At 46.7% G+C, this 25087-nt stretch overlaps 1 protein-coding gene across 7 annotated transcripts in view; it reads right to left on the bottom strand.

The window, feature by feature from the left end:
- Window positions 1-4648: 4648 nt before the first annotated feature.
- Window positions 4649-25087, bottom strand: part of lgmn (legumain) — a 24868-nt gene continuing 4429 nt past the window's right edge. For 2 of the 7 annotated variants that reach the window (XM_060925108.1, XM_060925113.1), the window contains exons 2-15: window positions 23984-24070; window positions 23633-23807; window positions 17667-17764; window positions 14747-14828; window positions 14559-14641; window positions 12010-12085; window positions 11471-11533; window positions 10481-10547; window positions 7797-7915; window positions 7126-7215; window positions 6803-7012; window positions 6539-6709; window positions 6370-6437; window positions 4649-5380 (exon numbers count right to left, since the gene is read on the bottom strand). In XM_060925108.1, the coding sequence (XP_060781091.1) occupies window positions 5338-5380; window positions 6370-6437; window positions 6539-6709; window positions 6803-7012; window positions 7126-7215; window positions 7797-7915; window positions 10481-10547; window positions 11471-11533; window positions 12010-12085; window positions 14559-14641; window positions 14747-14828; window positions 17667-17764; window positions 23633-23807; window positions 23984-24070 (1432 nt within the window). In that variant the 3' untranslated portion in view covers window positions 4649-5337. Of the gene's footprint in view, window positions 5381-6369; window positions 6438-6538; window positions 6710-6802; window positions 7013-7125; window positions 7216-7796; window positions 7916-10480; window positions 10548-11470; window positions 11534-12009; window positions 12086-14558; window positions 14642-14746; window positions 14829-17666; window positions 17765-23632; window positions 23808-23983; window positions 24071-24744; window positions 24782-25087 lie in introns of those variants that run through there. The other 5 variants (XM_060925109.1, XM_060925112.1, XM_060925110.1 and 2 more) reach the window with 4 other exon arrangements.

The raw sequence follows: 25087 nt of genomic DNA, 5'->3' as shown, positions 1-25087 counted from the left end.
GGCACGGTGGTTTGGATCCTCGATGCGCCAGGAGCTGCCCTCGATCGGGCTGGAGCGTATCGCATACCAGTGAGTATCCAAGGGGATACACATCAGGCTTTGGCGGACTCTGGCTGTAATCAGACCTCAATTCACCAAAGCCTGGTGCAAGACGAGGCATTGGGAGAGCACAGGGGGTGAAGGTGTTGTGTGTGGACGGGGATGTTCACAGCTACCCTTTAGTGTCAGTCCACATTCTTTTCCGAGGGGAAAAATTTAGAGTTAAGGCGGCGGTTAATCCTCGCCTTACCCACTCTATAATTTTGGGGACTGATTGGCCGGGATTCGGGGAATTAATGAGCCATCTAGTGAAGAGTGGGTCCTGCCATAATTCAACAGGGGGAGATCCCGGTGTCACTTTGGCGGGAGCAGCTGTCACAGAGCCGTCTACGTCATCTCCGCGTCAGAGTGAGGAGCAGCAGGCTCCGCCTCCCTCTCAGGGAATCCCTTGGGGGTTTGCCGTTAGAGCAATCATGAGACAAGTCTCTGCGGCATGCGTTTGACCAAGTGAGAGTAATCGATGGTCAAATGCTCCAGCCAAACGCCACCCCGTCCTTCCCCTATTTTTCTATTATGAAGTATAGATTATACTGAGTGACGCAGGACACTCAGACTAAAGAACAAGTCACGCAGCTGTTAATTCCGAAGAGCTGCTGGGAATTGGTATTCCAGGAGGCTCACTTTAATCCCATGGCTGGACACTTAGGGCAGGATAAAACACTAGCCCTACTAATGGCCCGGTTCTATTGGCCAGGGATTCGCGGCGATGTCCGTAGGTGGTGTACGGCGTGCCGCGAATGCCAGTTAGTAAATCCAGCGGCCATTCCAAAAGCGCCTTTGCGCCCTCTCCCATTAATCGAGACCCCGTTCGAAAGAAATGGGATGGATCTCGTCGGGCCATTAGATCGGTCAACACGAGGGTACCACTTTATTTTAGTTCTGGTGGACTATGCAACGCGATACCCAGAAGCAGTGCCTCTTCGCAATATCTCAGCACGCAGTATTGCGGAAGCTCTCTTCTGCGTTATCTCCCAAGTTGGAATCCAGAAAGAGATTCTGACTGACCAAGGCATCTCGTTTATGTCACGTACACTGCACAAACTGTATGGGTTATTAGGTATTAAGCCAATCCGCACCAGCGTTTATCACCCACAAACGGACGGTTTAGTTGAACGGTTTAATTGCACCCTCAAAAATATAATTAAAAAATTTGTAAGTGAGGACGCACGTAATTGAGATAAATGGCTTGAACCCTTGTTATTTGCAGTGCGAGAGGTCCCCCAAGCCTCCACGGGGTTCTCCCCATTCTAATTGTTATATGGGCGTAAGCCACGCGGCATTCTAGATGTGCTGCGAGAAAATTGGGAGGAGGGACCTTCGCCCAGTAAAAATCAAATTCAATACGTTATTGACCTGCGTGCAAAACTCCACACACACTCACACACCTAACCCAGGAGAATTTGCGGCAGGCCCAAGAACGGCAAACCCGCCTGTACGACAGGGGTACGTGCCTTAGTTCGCACCGGGAGATAAAGTCCTCGTACTGTTGCCCACATTGAGCTCTAAATTAATCGCCAAGTGGCAAGGACCCTTTGAGGTCACATGGCGAGTCGGGGACATCGACTACGAGGTGAGGCGAATGGACAGGGGTGGGGCGCTACAGGTTTACCACCTCAATCTGCTCAAACTCTGGAACGAGGAGGTCCCCGTGGCGTTGGTGTTGGTGGTTCCAGAGAAGGCGGAGCTGGGGCCGGAGGTTCAAAAGGGAACATTGGCATCGCGTACCTCTCCAGTCCCCTGTGGAGACCACCTCTCCCCGACCCAACTCGCGGAGGTCGCCCAGTTGCAGACCGAGTTTTCGGACATGTTCTCACCCCTGCCCAGCCGCACCAACCTCATAGAGCACCACATTGAGACGCCCCCGGGGGTGGTAGTGCGCAGCCGCCCTTACAGGTTACCCGAACACAAGAAAAAAGTGGTTCGGGAAGAACTCGAGGCCATGCTTGAAATGGGCATCATCGAGGAGTCCCACAGTGACTGGAGCAGCCCGGTGGTCCTGGTACCCAAGACCGACGGGTCGGTCTGGTTCTGTGTGGACTATAGAAAAGTCAACGCGGTGTCTAAATTCAACATGTACCCAATGCCTCGTATTGATGAGTTGCTCGATCGACTAGGCACGGCTCGCTTTTACTTGACACTGGATTTGACAAAGGGTTATTGGCAGATCCCTTTGACTCCATTATCCCAAGAAAAAACGGCCTTTTCCACACCGTTCGGCTTACACCAGTTTGTCACACTTCCTTTTGGGCTGTTTGGGGTGCCCGCTACATTTCAGCAGCTGATGGATAGGGTCCTCTGCCCCCATGCCACCTATGCAGCCGCGTACCTCGATGACTTAATTATTTATAGTAATAACTGGCCACGGCACCTACAACACCTGAGGGCCGTCCTTAGGTCGCTGAGGCAGGCGGGTCTCACAGCCAACCCAAAGAAGTGTGCGATTGGGCAGGTGGAAGTACAGTATCTGGGCTTCCACTTGGGCAACGGGCAGGTGCGTCCCCAAATTAACAAGACGGCAGCGATTGCGGCCTGCCCGAGGCCCAAGACCAAAAAGGGGGTGAGACAGTTCCTGGGGCTGGCTGGCTATTATCATAGGTTTATACCTAATTATTCGGACGTCACCAGCCCGCTGACTGATCTCATTAAAAAGGGGGCACCAGATCCGGTCCAGTGGACGGAGCAATGCCAGCGGGCTTTCTCTGAGGTGAAGGCTGCACTGTGTGGGGGGCCACTCCCTTGACTTTTCTCTCCCCTTTACATTGCAGACGGATGCGTCGGACAGAGGGCTGGAGGCTGTTCTGTCCCAGGAGGTGGAGGGGAGGACCGCCCCGTCCTGTACATCAGCAGGGAGCTGTCAGTGTGTGAGGGGCGCTACAGCACCATCGAAAAGGAGTGCCTGGCGATCAAGTGGGCGGTCCTCGCCCTCCGCTACTACCTCCTGGGGCGCTCTTTCACCCTCTGTTCAGACCACGCGCCCCTCCAGTGGCTCCACCGCATGAAGGATGCCAACACGCGGATCACCGGTTGGTATCTGGCACTCCAGCCCTTTAATTTCAAGGTGGTCCACAGGCCGGGGGCGCAGATGGTCGGCTGCGTCCGTTCGGCCCGAGTCGGGCGGTGGGGGTATGTGGCAGCGGGGGCGTGGTCAAGCGTCGGTCTGTGACCGGAGGGCGGAGTCAGGGAAGGTAAGTGGCAGAATCACTGCACCTGATGTTGGTTAATCTGTGTTTGTGTGTCTTCCCCAGTGACCACGCCCTATATGAGGAGAGAGAGAGCAGAGGAAGGAAGCTCTCTCCCTGACCTGGGGACTCATGTGCGTGTGTGTCTGAGAGAGTGACTTTACTGAAAAGTACAAAATAAAAAGAGTTTTCTTGGGGAACTTGGTTCTGGCCTGCCGTCTTTTCTGTGCTCCACCCCTACAAACTGCTACACATGTATACCAGGTTTCAAATCCGTATGATGAATAGTTTTGGATATATGCTCCGGAAACCAACATCGCTCTTAGAAACTAAGTCAAAATCAATTTTTTATGTAAAAAGTTAAAAAATACTTTTCTTCAAAAATCCAAAGTAGCAAAAGGCACCAGTTCACATGTTGCTTGATATTTATACAAAGTTTCATGAAGATATCTTCAGTAGTTTTGAAGATATGGCCTAGAAACGAAAACGTGACCAGACGGACGGATGGAAGCTGTTTCTACATCCCCCACCAAAAATGTATGATTTGAACAGAATTGTTGATATTTTTGTTTTCTAATAAAGAGAGGAACATTTACTGTTTTTAAAGTGGATAAGAAAAGCCTTTATTTACTCAAGCTTTATTCTGTTGAAAACTTTCTTTTATTTCCTGTTCTGTTTCTCTTTTTACCCCCTCAGTGTCCACAGACTCCTCAGTGACAGATTTATTTGAAAGTTTATTAAACTTGAGTGCAAAAGTTAGCATCCCCATCGTTGGTTTCTGTTGGAAAAAAATTTGGAAATGTGCCTCTGTGACTGAGATAGTTTTGAGATTTAAATGGTTTTAGAAAACTGTCCTGGAGATTTTCGAGAAACTGAGATCAGATGCATCTCTGTTTTTTCATCACAAGCTCTCTCGGAACCATCTTCTAGCTCCTTTGAAGGGTTTACACAGAACCTATAATGCTTCCCACAGGAGGACAAGTGAAAGAACCTCTGTTTTCTTCAGCAAACTTTTTTTTTCAAAGATGAAGCTATGTAATTTAATATATTTAAAATTCTGGTTCTATTTCCTTTTTCTTTATGTTCTTCATGAAATGCCCTGAGACTCCAAACTGCAAAATTTATTTCCTTTCAATCTTCATTCCAGGTGTCTGAATGTTTTTGGATATTTGTCTTGAGCAGGTTCTCAGGCCCCTGAATTTGGTCTCCAATGAGCTCAAAGTTCCTGCATCTGCAATTAATGCTTTAATTCTCGAACAGTCTATTTCTTAATTCAGAATAAACAAAGGAATTTAGTTTGATATCTGCTTTAAATGTGTGATAATGGGACTCTCTACTCAGTGATGGACAGAATAAACTCAGCCACACAGTTCTGATCCATATTCAGATTTATTTCAGGAATCAGGACTTCAAACTGCTTTGCGTTCTGAATTTCAGTGAATTAATCATCCCTAATTCTCCCAGTTTAATCCCTGCAGCTCCACACATCCCTTCAACCTGAAGATTAAATGGACATTAATGAGCTTTCGATCAGTGTGGGGTGATATTCAGAGTGCAGAGATAACAGATTTAACACATCACAGCACAAACACACAGGACTCACGATCTAAACAAGGCCACTCAGTAAAGTCAGAAAAACAGAATCAGAAACTCTGAGAAAACTTTCACAACAGCGAGGAGTTGAAAGCGCGATGAATGTTTCGGCCACTAGGGGTCAGTGTAGCCCGCAAATCCTCTCTCTCTCTCGCTCTGGGTGTTTCATTTGTGATTTGAGTGTTTCAGCAGCAGCAGAGTTTCCCAGCATGAAACCCTCTTTAATGATTTTTCCCCCTCAAAACAATTCCACAATTTACATTCAAACATTCAAAAAATCCCACACTTTTTTTTTTGTTAAAACAGTGCAACACAACACATTGTTTTTGGCTAAAACAATGGAATGAAAACAAGTGTGATTTCAGTGATGATTAAAAATATTTATAAAATCACTCTCAGATGTGATCTGTGCAAAAAGCAGGATCAGCTGAGACACCGTTATCCTCCATCACACCCGTGTGCGTGTTTACTGCCGGAAGTAGCACACATCATCCATGGCTGCCTTGATCCTAATACGAGACAAGAAAGCATTATTACACAATTTAATAAAAATAACTGTAGTACAGCAATGATATCAGTTTAAAATATTATCAAGAAGAAAAAGAGAGAGAGGGAGAGAAAAGAAGAATAAACAGAGACGACAGACGAGGGCGCGGGAAGTGGGGCGCTGAGGGCGCTGCGCACTCCTACTGAGCACAGATGAAACGTTTTAAATCATTACTAATTTCGCCTGCATGCTTTTCACAGCCTAACTGATATGAGAACATGTTTTCTGGCAGCACAGTAAGACCGTTCTCTTTGTCTAAAATTGCGCAGAACCCGCTATCTAGCCTCTCCAACATTAAAACTGTTCTCGGGGAGAACCCCCCGAACCCCCGCTTATTCTTACATCACTTTCAAACCGGTTCCGGCGCCAAGGCTTCAGGATCTGTTCAAATAATAGCTAGTCTTTATATCTTTCCGTCACCATGGAGTGAAAACAATCTGTGAATGATGGAAAATATTCAGTTAATGTGCCTCAGGAATGGAGCTTCTTCAGAGTCTTCAGACATATCGGCCAAAATCACAGGCTGGTTCTGCTTACAGGCGTTACATGGAGATTATGGAACGTCGGGTACCGCGCTGCAGCGATGGCAAGGTATCGATCATTATAACGGTGTGTATATACATAAACCCACGACCCCCATTAACTAGGATACTGAATATGCAGCACCCCGACCTAAACTGTGTTCCTGCGCGCCTGACAACAGGAGGAGCTCTGGGAGAGATGGACAGAGGTGAAGGAAGAGAAGAACAGAGGGATGGGGAGATGTACAGTATGTGCAGAAGAGGAGAGAAGAGAAGAGCTGGTGTGGAAAAGAAGAGAAGAAATATGGAGGGAGGAGAGGAAAGAAGGATCGAGTTGAGAGTGAACAGAGGGAAGAAGAGGAGGATGAAGAGGAGAAAGGGATGGAGTGAACGAGTGGAAATGATGGCGGGATGGTGGATGAGTGAGTACCTCTGAGCCTGGTGTCCTCTCTCACACAGATTCACCAACACATACAGGTGTCTGAGAGCGTACTCATACTGTCACACACACACACACACACACACACACACAGAATGTCACACAGAAGATTCAACTGAAGCGTGTGTGTGTGTGTGCGCGTGTGTGTGTGTGTGTGTACCTGCTGATCGTGCCAGTTGAAGCAGTGTGTTTTGAAGTGTGTGACCGCGGCTCTGTAACACTCGTACTGTGTGAGCTCCTGATGCTCCTCCACCACCTGCTGAACCTCCTGGTGTGTCGTCACCACCTGCTCCACCAGCTTATGCACTGTGTTTGCCAGCAGCTCACGCACCTACACACACACACACACACACACACACCTATAGCATCTGCCCGATTAAAAACATCACTATGAAGAACACCGCTCTTCCTCCATCATCATCACCTTCATGTGGGCTCTGATCTCCATCAGGTAACCCCTGGCAACGGCAATGTCATTACTCTTCATCAACTTCCTCTTCAGGATGGACAGGTACACATCAGGGCTGGGTGTGATGTCACGCTGTGTAACCGGGGGCAACGACACAGGTTCAGCCAGCCTGGCTCCGCCCAGTGAGTTACCCTGGAACTGAATCACCTTCATACTGGACATGGTCTGAGACACACACACACACACACACACACACACACACACACACACATTAATATCAGAGGTCAGTGTTTTTTTTTTATTTGTTCACTCTGTGTGTGTGTGTGTGTGTGTGTCACCTTGTTTCCGTACTGCATGACGTGGCTGGTGTTGGTCTCCTTTTTGACGATCTTAAACTGCTTAGCAAGTGTCTCTTTCGTCAGATCCTCCTATAAACAGACAGACAGGTCAGACAGACAGACAGACAGACAACACCTTTTGTTCTTAAAGCTGATGATGTGTAGATTTTGATCAATTTAATCAACATTTTTATTTAAAAAGGCAGAAAGTGTCAAAAAAAAAACAAATCATATTAACATGAAAAAATATTTTTTATGATTTTCATCATTAACTCTGAATCTCATTCCTGCTTCCTGCCCAGGTTTCCCAGGATCGGCTCTGGATCCAAGCACCTCCTGGATGAGGATGAAGTTTATTTGAAATAAAACACGTCTGTTTTGATCTGCTGATGAAGCGTTCAGTGAAAGGTCGTGAAATGGAGGGACTGTTTCAGAGGGACGAGTCTATCCCAGTGTCTGATGGCGTATGAATACCACAAACAGCCTTTAGTGAAGTGTAAAATAAACCGGAACTACTTTCTACTGCATCACTGCAGTGTTGAAAGTTCCAGATGAAGAGCAGTGTGAAGATTCTCTCTCACCTGAACAGGGCAACTGCACCTGAGGAACGGCGGCGAGTTTGGGTCTTAGACTCGTGTCATTTTATAATATTTATATTTAATGTTTCTCACCACATCTGAATCTTCCATCCACTTAACACTGTACACGTCTCCCAGATACGTGTCTCTGTCTTCGTCATAGTAACAGGCATAGGATGACTCGTGAGGGTTCGCCGCCGTGGTGGCATAAACTGAGGATCACAGACGACATCATCATCATCATCATCAACAATTTATCTTCATCTCAATCTAAATGACCCTGACTGACTCTGAGCCCTGACACTCAGACAGGAATTATATTTACTTCTACACTCTTGTGTGAGACACTCAGACTCGTGTTGTGTAACTGATGATGAATTTTACAGTTTCACAAACTCCGTGTTCAAGTTAATTACAGCTCAGGGTTTTATTTCACAACCAGCTCATAATTTCAGTTCCTCCTTTTCTTTCAGCATTACTGGCACGATGGGTGGGTGGGTGGAGTCATAGGTCTCTCTCTCTCTCTCTCTCTCTCTCTCTCACACACACGACTGTATTTCTGATATCTGTATTTACAGCATTACAGTGAAATATTTTAAAGCCTTCAGCTCAACTACTGGCCACTAGCCCCGCCCATATTTAATTTTATTAAAAATTTTAATTAACAATCTTTAAATAACAATAAATCAATGATGATTAATAAAAGTTACTAGGAGTTATTACTAATTAATTGTAATGAATTATGCCTGCTGTGTAACCGCCTGACTAAAACTCAACAGTATGATTAAATAAAAAATTAATCAAACAGGAGATTGGAGCAGATTTGATTTGGTTATTTCTCAAACTGAATCGGTTTCAGATGTAAATGTTTACTCAATCATAAATATTTACACTGAAAACACACTCGATGTACTGTTCAGTGTGTTTGTGCTCAAACAACTCCGACAACAGCTCAATTACTGTAAGAGTATTTTAAAGGCTGAAACTTATACTTGGCTCCGCCCCCAACCCACAGCACGCTGGTTGTGATTCTGCCAGAGATCACTTTACGACAAAAGGATTTTTTGGTATTATTTTGAGCAAGCATTTATTTCTAAAAATAAATTAAATGATTTAGCTTTGATCTTTACTGCAGAATCATTTTTTCACGTGATGCCAGGGTGTGGCATCTTTTCATCTGTCAATGGCAACGAAATGCAGACACACAGCGTGACTCGAGTCACCGTGCTCGTTGTTTAAGTTTGCGAGTCCTGAAGTCACTGATCTCAGTGTTTAATGTATTGTTTAAGTGTGCCAGGTGGGTTTATGATCAGTGCATCGCTCCCTCAGACCTGCAGTGTGCTGTACTGATCACAGGTGAACTTTAATCTCAACACACAACAGGAAGCAGGTTTAACAAACCACCAGTCAGATGACAATCAGATGACTGTGTGTGTGTGTGTGTGTGTGTGTGTGTTTCTGTACAAAAAAAAAAGCTGCAAAAAAAAACCTGTCCCATCAGCATGAAACAGGGAGCTGAAGGCAGAAGTCACATGACGAACCATCAGCCATAAAACAATGAGTAAGAATAAAAGGAACTCCATTTCAAAACTCACTTTCAGGCGGACTCACGAAATCCAAGACAATACACAACGTACGGCTCACTGTGGAACAATAGCCATCAGAGCGTCCAGTCCAACATTTTACTTCTCTCAATTTTGTTCCTTTTAAGATTTTTAATCAGTTTCACACTAACAAATGTTGAAGAGATCCCAAAACACCACCAACACCACCTAACCTCATCATCACAGCAATCTGAATCACATCTTAATGACAGAATATTCAGCAGTTATTCCCTGAAACCGAGTCGTACATGAGCTGATGGGTGATGAGGCGCGCAGCACCGAGACTGAGTGGAACAGCTGTTCTACTCTTTCAACATTCACTGGATTTTGAGAAACGGAGCATTTTTATTTTTAGCAAATTCAATAAATAAAAACTTTACACAAAATGTTTGACAAAATCATTTCCAATTAGAATGTAAACAAACCGGTGAAATGACAGGAGCAATTTGTGGAAAATTCGATAATAATTCTTGAAAAAAAAAGAGACGTTCTTATCATCAAATACTTTCATTCCATATTTTGTTGCTTTTTTTTCTATTGTTTGTGGTTTTGTTTTCGAGTAGAGTTTTTATTTCGCCCTCGGTTGGTTCAGCAACACGCTCCACCATTTTGTTTTTCTCTACTCACGGTATATGAGCTGATATCTGAGTAGTAGAGTAGCCAATCACAGCGTGCGATTGTTCATATCCAGTGAATGTGGACAGAATAATCATTTTTATTTTAGTTCTGTATTTTTCTGTTTTATTGAGATTCAGTGTAACGAGGTTTAAAACAGCGAGCAACACGAACAACACAAACGACCTGATCATGTTATTCATCGTTTCCTTAAATTGCCGCATAAAAGAATGATCCTTTCCTCTCAGAACAGGCTGAGGTCACTGATCTGGTGTTACAGAACGGAATAATGAACAGCGAATCACGCTCATAGGAAAAGATCACGTGTGTGTGTGTGTGATAATATTTAAAAGAATATAAATCTTGAAAGATAAATCTTTCAAATGTTTAATTATGTATTAGTAACAGTGTAGTGTAAATACAGGCAGAGTTACAGTGTTTTGTGTCCTTATCGTCATGGTTACAGGTGTCCCACACACAGCAGCCAATCAGAAACGAGTATTCTGCTTCCTTATTCTCACTCTGTGTATCAGGAGGTGTTTATGGCGTGAAACTTACTGTCAATGTCAACCGGCAGGGGCTTCATCATGGAGCCGGACTCACACGCCTCGATGTAAAACACCATCTGTGTGTGTGTGTGTGTGTGTGTGTGTTGTATAAGGGAGATGAAGAAGAATAGAGTCTAAGTTTTGTAACTAAGACTCAGGTGATGATTTAAAGTCATACAGTGATTCTGTTCCCACCGTGATATTGATTAGTTTCCTATAACAGCACGTCCCCACGTGTTTTATTCCTCTGTATTTATTAAAGAATGACACGTCAGACTTTCTGTTTATCGTTACATTTTAAGTTCAGAGAGACAATTTAGTTCCTGTTCTCACTTGTGTTATAGCAGCAATAAACACTCGTTCCCTTATCAGACTCTTTACTCTTTACACAGTGTTCCATTGTGTTACTGAGGAACTGTAAAAAGAGTAAACTCCTCCTCTGTAGAGAGAAGTCTAAACATCACCTCTGGAGAGAAGTCTAAACGCCTCCTCTGGAGAAAAGCGTAAACTGCTCTGTAGAGAAGCATAAACTCCTCCTCTCTGGAGAGAAGTCTAAACACCTCCACTGTAGAGAAGCGTAAACTCCTCTGTGGAGAGAAGCGTAAACTCCTCCTCTGTGGAGAAAAGTCTAAACACCTCCTCTAGAGAAAAGCGTAAACGCCTCCTCAGGAGAAAAGCGTAAACGCCTCCTCTCTGGAGAAATCTAAACTCCTCCTCTCAGAAACCTTACAGTTCCAGCTTCACCCCGACTGTTCCACAGTGCTCACACTGGAGACTCCTTCCAGAGATGATACACAAATACACTTATTCTTACAGACAATCAGTGAGCTGTTGCTATAGAAACCATAACGTATTAGAGCGAGTGCATGAATATAAACCTGCACTACTGTCAGAGCTGCTGTTATAGTGAACTAATCAACACCTGCTGACCAATGGGAAACGGTTTAAACCCATTAACATTTAATTAGCAATGGAGAGAAAATGGTGGGAAAACGCGCACCTTCTTATACTTTTTGTTTTTGTGCATGTACTGGATCGTGTCCATGAGATCGTTCACATAGAGCTGGGGGGAGAGAGAGAGAGAGAGAGAGCTTTATCAGTCACACACTCAGACACACTTCTGCTCTCAGGATTCCACAAAGTGTTAAAATCACTGAACCATGACATTTATTTAGAATAATGACGTTAAATTAAAATGTGACATCGCTCCATGACGTCATCACTACTCCTCTCTATTCTCTATTTTTTCTCCATAGACGTGTCTTACTGTAACTCCGTGAAATAAACTCCTCACATGTTCACATGACACATTTAGAATGATTCACAAACTGTTTTGATGATAACAGGTTTAAAAACACACGAACTGGCCAGTTCTCATCACAGCTTTCAAGTCTTGTGGGATTTCTTTCTCTGTCTGACTCACAGTGACAGTTTCATGTTCAGACTCATCAGGCGACGTAATCACACTTCAGATCACCACTGAGAGAATTTACAGGAACACAAAGACTAGAACTTCACAGGAAGTGGAAAGGAGTTTACCTCACTGTCGGGGAAGGCCAAGAGGCCGGGCGCGCCGTGATCAGTGAAATAAACAAACACGTGATCATCTGGTCCACTGAAACAAGAGGAAAATACAATACAAGCCCGGATTAAACAGGTACAGAGACACGCCGTGTTCTAGGGATCGACCGATATGTTTTTTTCAGGGCCGATACCGATTATTATGGAATTGGGATGCCGATAACCGATATGTGCAACCGATAAATGTAAACATTATAATTCACATGAAATTAAACATAGCACACACTGACACAGACCTTCATATCCATGAAATGTATGTTTAATTGTAAAATTGAACATGAAATTTTGTGCAGGGAGATGCCAGCAGCATTTGTACAATAAAGTCAAACATTAGTTAGAATAAAATGAGAAATAAAATAATAATAAAATAAATATTCACCAATAAAAAAATAAATCACTCCCTACTATATTACAGCTCACCATTTTCAGTGGAAAATAAATGAAAATACACTCTGGATTCTTTTACACTAAGAACTAAGTAAGACTTACCAACTTCAAGTAGTTTTTAAATAACAAATCAAGTGTAGGGAGCTGCCTGCAGCATTTTTTAAAAAGTAAGATCAAACACAGTAAAGTCGGCTATCACTCCCTATTAGGAGCGGCTGCTCCTTTAAGAGTATATCGCTTTCCGAATCAGAAGCGCTAGCGAGGAGAATCACTTGCGCAAGAATTATAAATACTAGTCACACCTGGCGTGTTTAAATGTTCCAATAGCGCTTTATAAAGTTACCTAACATATACAAGTGCAATGCGCTTTCTGAGCACGAGTCACGTCATGAAGTTTACTCATCACCATAACAAATAGCCAGTAGGCTTGCTCTAGCCTATAGAACACAAACACTACGTTTTATTTCGTCTTCCCTTGACCACCTCTCTGTATGGCTGTCATTCTACTGTTCGAGTAGAACTACTGACACATTCACAACGTTTCCAGACGGGGATTTAAAAATGACTGCAGCCTACGTTATGCTGTTTCAGCGAGACTAGTTGGTTGTAGGCTAATTCAAGTGCTTCCTTCCGTAAGCTAAGTTTGCCTGGCTACACAGATGCAAATGGACAATTTTAACGAGTAGTAGATAAAGAATGTAAACATATAATGATGTTGTGCTTTTGCAACTTGTGTGTTTGTGACTTATTGCGGGAAAAGCAGCGCGTCCTTACCTTGATACGGCCGCCTTGAAACAGTTCAGAGTGTTTAGCTGCGCGTGTCGATTGGCTATATCTCTTGTGCCAAACAAATCAGATGTTGTGGTTGGCGGGACCGTGTTCTTGAACTCAGAGCGGCGAGTGCAGGAAAGGACGTGCAGTGACAGTCGCGTTAGGAACGAAATGGCTGCGAAAAGGCATGTTATCGGCATATCGGTGGAAATTATGGCCGATACCGATAACCCTAAAAATGCAGAATATCGGCCCGATATATCGGCCAGGCCGATTATTGGTCGACCCCTACTGTGTTCCAATCCTGCTTTAATACAAGATGAAGAGGAATTTTATCTTTCAGCATGACAATGACCCCAAAAAGTTTTGGAACGGCCCAGCCAGAGCCCAGACCTAAATCCAACTAAAATCCGTGGGGTGGCCTGAAGAGGGCTGTGCACAAGAGACGCCCTCGCCATCTGACAGATTTGGAGCGCTTTTGCAAGGAAGAGTGGGCAAATATCGCCAAGTCTAGACGTGGCAGGCTGATAGACTCTGACCCCAAAAGACTGAATGCTGTAATTAAATCAAAAGGTGCTTCAACAAAGTATTAGTTTAGGGGTGTGCACACTTACTGTACTGTACTGTTACCAGCTTATTGTACGTTTTTTATTTTTTTGTTTTCCCTCCCTAACAGATTTGTTTGTTTTTCAGTTGAATTGTACAGGTTATAGGTCACATTAAAGGTGGGAAAAGATTTGAAATTATTTATTGTGATCTCATTTTTTTACATCAGAAAATCTGATCATTTTAACGGGGTGTGTAAACTTTTTAGATCCACTGTATATAAAAAATGTCCTACTGTGGTGCTGGGCTGCTGGTTAGTGAGTTGTTTGCATAAACAGAATGAATTATAGCTTTATATCTAAACATCTTAATACTGACAGAAATCATTAAAAAAGATTTAAGGCTGAAGTGATTTCAGGATCAGCACATCAACACAGCGTGATTAAAAAAAAGTTCACCATTACGTACCACAAAGTGTAAACAGAAAGGCTGTGGGGTAAAAGGTCTTTATTGTTAATTATCTTTATCTTTAATGGAATGTTTATTCTAAATTTCAGTACAGGACACAGACTGAGTCGAGATGAAGCTGTAATTTCTAATCATGAGGGGAAGATTAAACCAATCAGGACTGGGACGCAGCTCAGAGGAATTACATTTATAACGCAGAAGATTTACGTTTCTACAAGGTTGGAATAGTTGTGAAATGAAACTGCTTCCCTAAATCCTAAAGGCCAGTGTGAAACACGATGGAACAGAAACACAACGTTAAAACACTTCATCAGCATTATTCTCCTCACACTCACCTCTTCAGCACTTTTCCTGATCCTCCCTTCACACTGCTCGCATCCCCCTTCAGCACGGCCAGGAAGTTCTCAGGGGTCACAGCCTGACACACACACACACACACACACACACACACACACACACACGTTCACAGTGAGTTTATGTGAATTTTAGTGTGTAATTTATGTTAACTCTGTGTGTGACTCACTTCACCAACGTAATCTTTCAGCACTCCTTTATAAACATCTGAACCATTGGGCCTGTTGATGATCACTCCTGGAGTCGGGTTACTGAAAGACACACACACACACACACACACACACACACACACACACACAGTAAATAAGATGGAAATCTAATTCACACACTGCAAGCCTTCCTGTAACTCACACACACATACACGCAATCACAGAGCACACATGACGAATGTGACTCAGAGTCACACACACACACACACACACACTGAATTACACAAAGGCTGCAGTTTCACTGAGATAAGCATAGCAACAGTTTAATCTCGAATCAAACAGTGAGAATAAACTGAACCAGTCTACACTATTCCACCTTCACGCCTTCTCAGAGAAACTCAGCTCATGATCCTGAGAGAAAACATCACACACACTGTGTTTAATGCTGAATAAATCTCAGCTTGAAGTTCATAAAAATCTCTCACACACAAGTTTGAGAAGAACACACGCTGTTTCCTCACAGACTCTCCTCCCGCACCCATAACGAACAGAAACTCACACTAAACTGGTTAAGAGATCGTTGTGTATAATACGACATTAAAGGGTGTAATAATCATTTAGTCGATGTGTGAGGGGCCGAGTGTGTGGGGGGCCGAGTGCGTGGGGGGCCGAGTGCGTGGGGGCCGAGTGTGTGAGGGGCCGAGTGTGTGGGGGGCCGAGTGTGTGGGGGCCGAGTGTGTGGGGGCCGAGTGTGTGAGGGGCCGAGTGTGTGAGGGGCCGAGTGTGTGAGGGGCCGAGTGTGTGGGGGGCCGAGTGTGTGGGGGGCCGAGTGTGGATGTGTGAGGGACCGAGTGTGTGGGGGCCGAGTGTGTGGGGGCCGAGTGTGTGGGGGGCCGAGTGTGTGGGGGGCCAAGTGTGTGAGGGGCCGAGTGTGTGGGGGGCCGAGTGCGTGGGGGGCCGAGTGTGTGAGGGGCCGAGTGTGTGAGGGGCCGAGTGTGTGGGGGGCCGAGTGTGTGGGGGGCCGAGTGTGTGGGGGGCCGAGTGTGTGGGGGGCCGAGTGTGTGAGGGGCCGAGTGTGTGAGGGGCCGAGTGTGTGAGGGGCCGAGTGTGTGGGGGGCCGAGTGTGTGGGGGGCCGAGTGTGTGGGGGGCCGAGTGTGTGAGGGGCCGAGTGTGTGGGGGGCCGAGTGTGTGGGGGGCCGAGTGCGTGAGGGGCCGAGTGCGTGGGGGGCCGAGTGCGTGAGGGGCCGAGTGCGTGAGGGGCCGAGTGCGTGAGGGGCCGAGTGCGTGGGGGGCCGAGTGTGTGGGGGGCCGAGTGTGTGGGGGGCCGAGTGTGTGGGGGGCCGAGTGTGTGGGGGGCCGAGTGTGTGGGGGGCCGAGTGTGTGAGGGGCCGAGTGTGTGGGGGGCCGAGTGTGTGGGGGGCCGAGTGTGTGGGGGCCGAGTGCGTGGGGGGCCGAGTGTGTGGGGGCCGAGTGTGTGAGGGGCCGAGTGTGTGGGGGCCGAGTGTGTGGGGGGCCGAGTGTGTGGGGGGCCGAGTGTGTGGGGGGCCGAGTGTGTGGGGGCCGAGTGCGTGGGGGGCCGAGTGCGTGGGGGGCCGAGTGTGTGGGGGCCGAGTGTGTGAGGGGCCGAGTGTGTGAGGGGCCGAGTGTGTGGGGGGCCGAGTGTGTGGGGGGCCGAGTGTGTGGGGGGCCGAGTGTGTGGGGGGCCGAGTGTGTGGGGGCCGAGTGCGTGGGGGGCCGAGTGCGTGGGGGGCCGAGTGTGTGGGGGCCGAGTGTGTGAGGGGCCGAGTGTGTGGGGGCCGAGTGTGTGGGGGGCCGAGTGTGTGGGGGGCCGAGTGTGTGGGGGGCCGAGTGTGTGGGGGGCCGAGTGTGTGGGGGGCCGAGTGTGTGGGGGCCGAGTGTGTGGGGGGCCGAGTGCGTGGGGGGCCGAGTGTGTGGGGGCCGAGTGTGTGGGGGGCCGAGTGTGTGGGGGGCCGAGTGTGGATGTGTGAGGGACCGAGTGTGTGGGGGCCGAGTGTGTGGGGGCCGAGTGTGTGGGGGGCCGAGTGTGTGGGGGGCCGAGTGTGGATGTGTGAGGGACCGAGTGTGTGGGGGCCGAGTGTGTGGGGGCCGAGTGTGTGGGGGGCCGAGTGTGTGAGGGGCCGAGTGTGTGAGGGGCCGAGTGTGTGGGGGGCCGAGTGTGTGAGGGGCCGAGTGTGTGGGGGGCCGAGTGTGTGAGGGGCCGAGTGTGTGGGGGGCCGAGTGTGTGGGGGGCCGAGTGTGTGAGGGGCCGAGTGTGTGAGGTCGATGCTCACACAGTGAAGATGATCCTCATTAAGCCTCGGTCACAACCGGCCGTACGTGCTCCTACAGCTGGTCTACATGCAAAAAACGCAAGAAACGCACGGAGGGTGCGCGTGTTACATGCTGATTTTCGAGCCGTAGACTGGCCGCAGAGGTTCTTTGTCATGTCAAACAAACTCTACAGGCGCTTACGTTTTTTCAGGTTGCAAGACAAACTTACGGCCAACGTGTGTCTTTCTCCACGAACAAAAAAAAACGCAGCGATTTGGGAAACGCCAAAAATCGCACGGCCAAAAAATCGTATGTCCGGTTGTGACCTAGGCTTTAACGAGGTGAGAAGAGGAAACATGAACCACAGGTCAGTTAATCACTCATTTAAACTGCTCACAAGTGTAGTGATTATTCTCACTGCTCACTGCCCTGAGGGGTTACAGAGAGAGAGACAGCTCTAATATCAGCCCTATTCTACAGTGTGATGACGTGAATAATACTGTGTGTGGTGTTTATTTCAGACAGATGTACAGGTGTGTATGGGTCACAGCCCTGACAGGACGCCGTTTGCTGGAACAGAGCTGCTGTGATCACATCAGCCAACGGTGAAGGAGAGAAACAATAAACATCAAATCCCGAATAAAGATAAAAATGATCGAGTCACTCACTTCGGACTGTTTGCCAGATCATCATACATCATCACCACGATCTGCTCATCGGGAATCCCGTTCTGATGGACAATCTGATATGCATGACACACGTCGGCCTACACACACACACACACACACACACACACACACACACTTCAGAATAACTGCAGCTCAGTGATATTTTATAGCAGAGTGTCAGTGACGCAGTAGCTCACACAGCCATACTGTGAGAAATCAGACTCGTTTATAATTAGCTAAGTTGCTCTTCATGAGAACAATTACAACAAATAGATCTTCAAAACAAAACGATCAGAATCAGCCTCTGGCCATGTGAGATCATAATTATATATAAATTACACAGACACCAGTGTTTTGGTGTGAATGGTTGTGCGTCTGTGTGTGCTGCCCTGCGATGACCTGCCGACTTGTCCAGGGTGAACCCCACCTCTCACCCAGAGTCGGCTGGGATGGGATCCAGATCACCTGCGACCCTGTACAGGATAAGCGGTGACAGGTAATGGATGGAGGGATGTTTTAGTGTGAAATACATCACTGGTATTTTTCATCCGAGCTCCATCCGGGACGTGGAGAACCAAAACCGGGACATAAACCTCTGTCACTCGTGAGGAAATCGATGAATGGTTTTGATAAATTTGGGGACTTTTTGTTTGTGAATGTGTCAATATAATAAACATTAAATCACACGTTGGCTTGAAGATATGAAGTTTCTCCTCGTGTTGAAAATATTTTCACTTGTTCACGTCGCTCACTCCCCTCTCTCATATATACACATCTTTGATATTTATTATTATAGTTATTATTTATTCATAAATATATATTTATTTTTTATTTTTATGATTTCAAGCAGTGTTTCTCAACCACTGCGCCGTGGCCCATTGCGCCATCTGGTGGGCTGCGAATGTTTTTCCAAGTTGAAGTTAGTTTTTTACTCATAGTCGGGTACAACTACTGGGTCACATCTGCCGTCACACCCGCCTCATTAAGCTACGGTCACAGTACAGCTCGCGATGCTTTGCGATGGGTTATCAATGAAAATGAGGCGTTTTGGTGGCGATATACACGTGAGCTAAAAGTTGTGGTCACACAGCAGGTGAACACTTAAAGGAACAGTCCACCGTACTTCCATAATGAAATATGCTCTTATCTGAATTGAGATGAGCTGCTCCGTACCTGTCCGAGCTTTGCGCGACCTCCCAGTCAGTCAGACGCAGTCAGACGCGCTGTCACTCCTGTTAGCAATGTAGCTAGGCTCAGTATGGCCAATGGTATTTTTTGGGGCTGTAGTTAGATGCGACCAAACTCTTCCGCGTTTTTCCTGTTTACATAGGTTTATATGAGCAGTGATATGAAACAAGGTCAGTTACACAAATTGAAACGTAGTGATTTTCTATGCTATGGAAAGTGCGCACTATAATGACAGGCGTACTAACACCTTCTGCGCGCTTCGGCAGCGCATTGATATCTGAGCTCCGTATCAATGTGCTGTCGAAGCGCGCAGAAGGTGTTAGTACGCCTGTCATTATAGTGCGCACTTTCCATAGCATACAAAATCGCTACGTTTCAATTTGTGTAACTGACCTTGTTTCATGTCACTGCTCATATAAACCTATGTAAACAGGAAAAACGCGGAAGAGTTTGGTCGCATCTAACTACAGCCCCAAAAAATACCATTGGCCATACTGAGCCTAGCTACATTGCTAACAGGAGTGACAGCGCGTCTGACTGCGTCTGACTGACTGGGAGGAGAGGTACGGAGCAGCTCGTCTCAATTCAGATAAGAGCATATTTCATTATGGAAGTACGGTGGACTGTTCCTTTAAGTGTCACGCCTTCGCAAGCTTGAGTCTGGCGCAGCTCGAGCGGCCGTGTGCACTCACGGAGCATGTTGTGTGCATTCTTGGGACCCAGTCGTTACGGGAAACACCTGATACTGATTTGAGTGCAATCAGCACGTGCAGATACAGACGCTCTTTAAAAACTCTGCTTCGTAGTTCTGTTTTCTGTTTTGTAAACATCACGCCTGCTAATAAACGCTCTTCCTGCACTTAGATCCGTCTCCCGCCGTCTATCTTGTAGTGTCCTGATCCCCAGATCTTTAACCCAGACACATATAAAAAAAAAAAGTTGTTCTCCTCCAGGCTCTTCCAGGTTTCCATCTGTGTGTCCGTGTAGAACGATGTCTGCAGCACCAGGGAGTCTGAGAGGTCGGGGAACTCAACGGATGGATCATTTTCCAACTCACAGGAAAAATCATTCTTTAATAGCGTGTAAGGATCTAATCCCATTGAATGGGTTCTATATCCACTTCTTGGTTTTAATAACTTGCTTGTTTGCTGAACACAAACATGGCAGTAAGTTCTTGTGTTAATGGACCAGACGCCACTTTTGGATCATTAATCCCTTTTGGCTGAGAATGACCTGCATGCAGGGGTTTGGCTTCTGGCACATCCATACAGTTTTAAATACAACACCTACAATTACAAACAGATTGTTTTACTGTATTTATTTAATTCCTGGGCTCCCATCTGTAACAGGGAGTGATGTCACATCCCATTAATACACTTTACAATAGGTTATTAGATTCTAATAGAACAGATGAGCCAGAATAATTGGGGATCTTTTTTAATGGGCCACGACTCAGTACCAGTCTGAATAGGTGGAGTTTAAAGCAGAAGAGGTTGAGAACCGCTGATTTAGATCATATTAGCTCTGTAGTTTTTAGCTCTTTAAACCTCTCTTTTTCCACTTTTTTACTTTTCTGCTCTTCTTACAAAGACAGTGTGTTTTTCTTCATATTCCATGGATATTTTTAACTTTAACACGCGACCAGGAGCCAGTTTTCTCAGTTATTTGAGAGAGGAGCTGCTGGCCCTGAAAACAATAGGACGAGCCGGGATACAACACCCCATCCCGGAGGAGCTGAGGAGGAAACCTAGGAGCTGCAAAGCCGGGGCTAAGCTAAAGGCTAGGCTAGCGGACAACGGGCGGTGCTGCAAACCATCCATTCCCTCCGTTATCATGGGGAATGTGAACTCGCTGCCAAACAAGGTCGACGAGCTTTCCGCACTGAACAACCAGCGGGTTTACCGTGAGAGCAGCTTGTTTATTTTTACGGAGACATGGCTAACCCACCTCGTACCGGATGCTAATGTGGACCTAAAGGGATTCACTGCTGTGAGAGCCGACAGAGACACTAAAGCATGCGGGAAAAGCAAAGGTGGGGGACTCATCATCTACATGAACAACCGCTGGTGTAACCCGGGACATATCTCCGTAAAGACAGTTTTATGTTGCCCGCACTTGGAGGTGCTAGCCGTTAGCCTGCGGCCATATTATCTGCCGAGAGAGTTCAGTCACGTGATCACCATCTGTGTTTACATCCCTCCGAGGGCAGACGCAGCCGCTGCATGTGAGAGGATTCACTCTGTCACAGCAAGGCTGCAGACACAGCACCCTGAGGCATTTATCATCATTTCTGGGGACTTTAATCACGCTACTTTGGACTCTACTTTGGCTGCTTTTTACCAGGCTGTGGATTGTCCAACAAGGAACAACAGGACAACTGACTTGCTGTAAGCTAATGTGAGGGATGCATACAGAGACACACCCCTCCCCCCACTAGGGAAGTGTGACCGTAAGCTGGTTCGTCTACAGCCGAAGTACATCCCCCTGGTCCAAAGGCAGCCTGCAACAACTAGCTCCATCAGGAGGTGGTCCCCTGAAATGGAAGATGCCCTCAGAGACTGTTAGGACACCATGGACTGGGATGTGCTGCTTAGCCCACACTGTGAGGACATAGAGGGGCTGACACACTGTCTGACGGATTACCTCAACTTCTGTGCAGACGTGGTCTCCCCCGCTAAGACTGTACGGTGTTACCCTGATAACAAGCCATGGGTAACACAGGAAGTCAAAGCTGTCCTCAACAGGAAGAAGGCCGCCTTCAGGAGCAGGGACAGGGAGGCGATGAAAGCAGCACAGCAGGAGGTGAAACGCTGCATGAGGGAAGCTAAGGACAGCTACAGGAGAAAGGCAGAGCAGAAGCTGAAGGAGAACAGCATGGGGGAGGTCTGGGAAGGTGTGAAAACCATCACAGGCCACAATACAAAGACCAGAGTCATAGAGGGGACAGTGGAGAGGGCGAACGAGCTGAATGACATTTTCAACCGGTTCAACCAGTCCATGTCCCCCCCCACCCTCCCCCTCACTGCAGCCATCTCTCCTTCTTCCCTCAACACACCTCCCCCCAGTCATCACAGCAGCCCCCTCCTCCCCCACCTCAACACAGACTCCTCCATGCATCACTGCAGACCAGGTCAGAGGTCAACTGAGGAAGCTTCACCCCAGGAAAGCAGCAGGCCCGGACAAGGTGTGTCCCTGACTACTGAAGACCTGCGCTGCTGAATGACTTCCGACTGGTGGCACTCACTTCACGTCTGATGAAGACACTGGAGCGCCTCTTCCTCAACCTCCTCAGACCCCAGGTACAACATGCCCAGGACTGTCTGCAGTTTGCGTACTGAGCAGGTGTTGGTGTGGAAGACGCCATCCTCTACCTGCTACACCGAGCCCACTCGCATCTGGATAAGGGAAATGGCACAGTGAGGATCCTCTTCTTGGACTTCTTGAGTGCCTTCAACACCATCCAGCCCCTATTGCTTCAGGACAAACTGAACAGGATGCGAGTGGACCCCTGCCAGGTCACCTGGATCTCCAGCTACCTCACTGACAGGCCGCAGTATGTCAGGCTGAAGGACATCACGTCTGACGCTGTGATTAGCAGCACCAGAGCACCCCAGGGCACGGTGCTGGCCCCTCTTCTCTTCACCCTGTACACCACGGACTTCTGCTACAACTTGGAGCTGTGTCACATTCAGAAGTTCACCGATGATACAGCCATCGTGGGGTGTATCAGGGACGACAGAGAGGAGGAGTATAGGAGCCTGGTGAGGGACTTTACCGTTTGGTGCAATAGGAATCATCTGCAGCTCAACACCTCGAAGACCAAGGAGCTGGTCATTGACTTTGGGAGGTCCAGACCAAGGTCACGACCAGTTCTGATTGAGGGAGTCGAGGTGGAGGCTGTGGATTCCTACAAGTACCTCGGGCTGTGGCTGGACAGCAAGCTGGACTGGACTTGCAACACCAGCCACCTGTACAGGAAGGGACAGAGCAGGCTATACTTCCTGAGAAGGCTGCGGTCCTTTAACATCTGCAGGAAACTCCTGTGGATGTTCTATCAGTCTGTGGTCGCCAGTGTCCTGTTTTACACCGTGGTGTGCTGGGGGGGGGCAGCACATCCAAGAAGGACACATCCAGGCTGGACAAACTGATCAGGCGGGCCGGCTCTGTGGTCGGCATGAAGCTGGACTCTCTGGTGACGGTGGTAGAGAAGAGGTCTATGGACAAACTACTGAACATCATGGACGATGCCAGTCACCCTCTGCACACCGTCATCAGCAACCAGAGGAGCCTGTTCAGTGACAGAATGCTCCTTCCCAAGTGCAGGACGAACAGACTCAAAAACTCCTTCATCCCTCACGCCATCAGACTGTACAACTCCTCTCTGGGGGGGAGGAGGGGGAACAGGAGGACAGAGGACGGGAAGGAGCAGTAGCCGAGCCTGATAATAAGCAATACCGGACAATGTGCAATATAAATGTGCAATACCTCTCCTGCTAGATTTTTTTTTCATATGTTAATACTTAATTTATCTAGAAGTTTTCTCTATTTTCTATTCTCTGTTTATTCTCTAACGATGCCACTGGAATTTTAATTTCCCTGAGGGAACCCTCCCAGAGGGATCAATAAAATTCTATCTAATCTAATTAATATGTTATTTCCTACAATATCAGAAAATAAATACGTATGTACAATATAGACTTTATAATAATATTTAATTATAGTTATAATATTAAGATAGTTCATATGCAGTATTGTGCACGTGTGTGTGTGTGTGTCACCTGGTGTCTATAGTTGTACCAGCCGTTTGATCCGGCTACGAGGACGACCCAGTTCTTTCCCTTTCTCGTCTCCTGTGTTGGAAAACCGAGAGCAAATGACGCCGTCACCATGAGCACAGCCAACACCTTCATCATCACCATCTTCACTATCAACACAGACACAGAGAGAGAGAGACTGAGAGAGACAGAGAGAGGAACACAGACAGAGAAAGAGAGAGAGAGAGAGAGAGAGAGAGAGCATCCAGTAATTAACCCCATTGAGGAAGTAAACTCTGTCCCAGTGTTTTGTGATTCAGTCTCAGTGACTCATTTGGAGAAATTAAGAATCTTAAAATTCGCATTAACACTGACTTTCCCTCAGCAGATTCTCCTCCATGGTGCAGTCGGAAACACTGCGCTCGCTCAGAGTGAGGGGTCGGGTCCACGACAGAGCGCTTACTGAAAACAAAACAGTGCCATTTTTTGGGAAAACTCCAAATGACAGTAAAATACCTGTCGGAACATCAGTGACGAGCTGGTGGAGATTTATTCAGATTAGTTTTTTTCATGACCTGTGAGGCGAGTTGATGTGAAAGTCAAGGGCTCTGATCTAAAGCGATGATAAAGGAACCAGCGCGTGACTGTATCTGAACTTCTGTGGAACAGGCTGTGTTCAGGTTTTCACCTTACTGCACGTCCCGACCTCATCAACAGCTCAAACTTCAGCGTTTACCGAGAAAACTTTAAGGACTCACTCGGTGTGTGGCTAAACCATAGCATGATCCAAACAAACAAAACATACTGGTCAGATGGAAGTCGATTTTTGTTTTTGTTCACATCGCGTCACTCTACTTTACTGTTAATCTCTCAAGATGCTGCAGTCGCACATTTTTAAAAACATTTATTTGCACATCATGTGGATCGTTATGTTTCATTGTCCACAATACACATCACAACATTTTAATCTGCAAGTAATTTAGTAAAAACTACTGCATTCATCAACAATATAATGATTAAGCAGCAAAAATGGGCTCTAATATCAGATGAGCAGTTTTGCTGATGAACAGCAGAGCGTGTCGATGCACTGATAACACTGTTCTCTCGAGATATCGGAGAGGGGTTTATCACAATACTGAGACTGAATGATCACATCATCCGGCTCTGCCTCTGCCACCGTCCACCAGTACAGCACACACACACAGGAAATCAGAACCGGGTCTGTGTGGAAGAGAGATACAGTGTGTACAAAACCACCCAACGCTGTAGGGTGTCATTTAAAAAAATGTAAAATAATAATAAGAAATAAATACAACTTGTATGCATGAGCTTACAGAAAATACGGTACCATTAAAAATATATGAGTGATTCCACGCTTATGGGTACTGAAATGGGGACATGAACTTATTTTTAAAAATTCACCTAAAACCATTTCTTTTTTTACCATCAGGTCACAAAACATGTAATCTTTAATGAATG

Source organism: Neoarius graeffei, chromosome 7 (assembly GCF_027579695.1).
Source record: "Neoarius graeffei isolate fNeoGra1 chromosome 7, fNeoGra1.pri, whole genome shotgun sequence".
Taxonomy (NCBI): Eukaryota; Metazoa; Chordata; class Actinopteri; order Siluriformes; family Ariidae; genus Neoarius; species Neoarius graeffei.
Note: the sequence above shows the minus strand (reverse complement) of the source record. Positions and strands in the feature narration are given on the sequence as shown.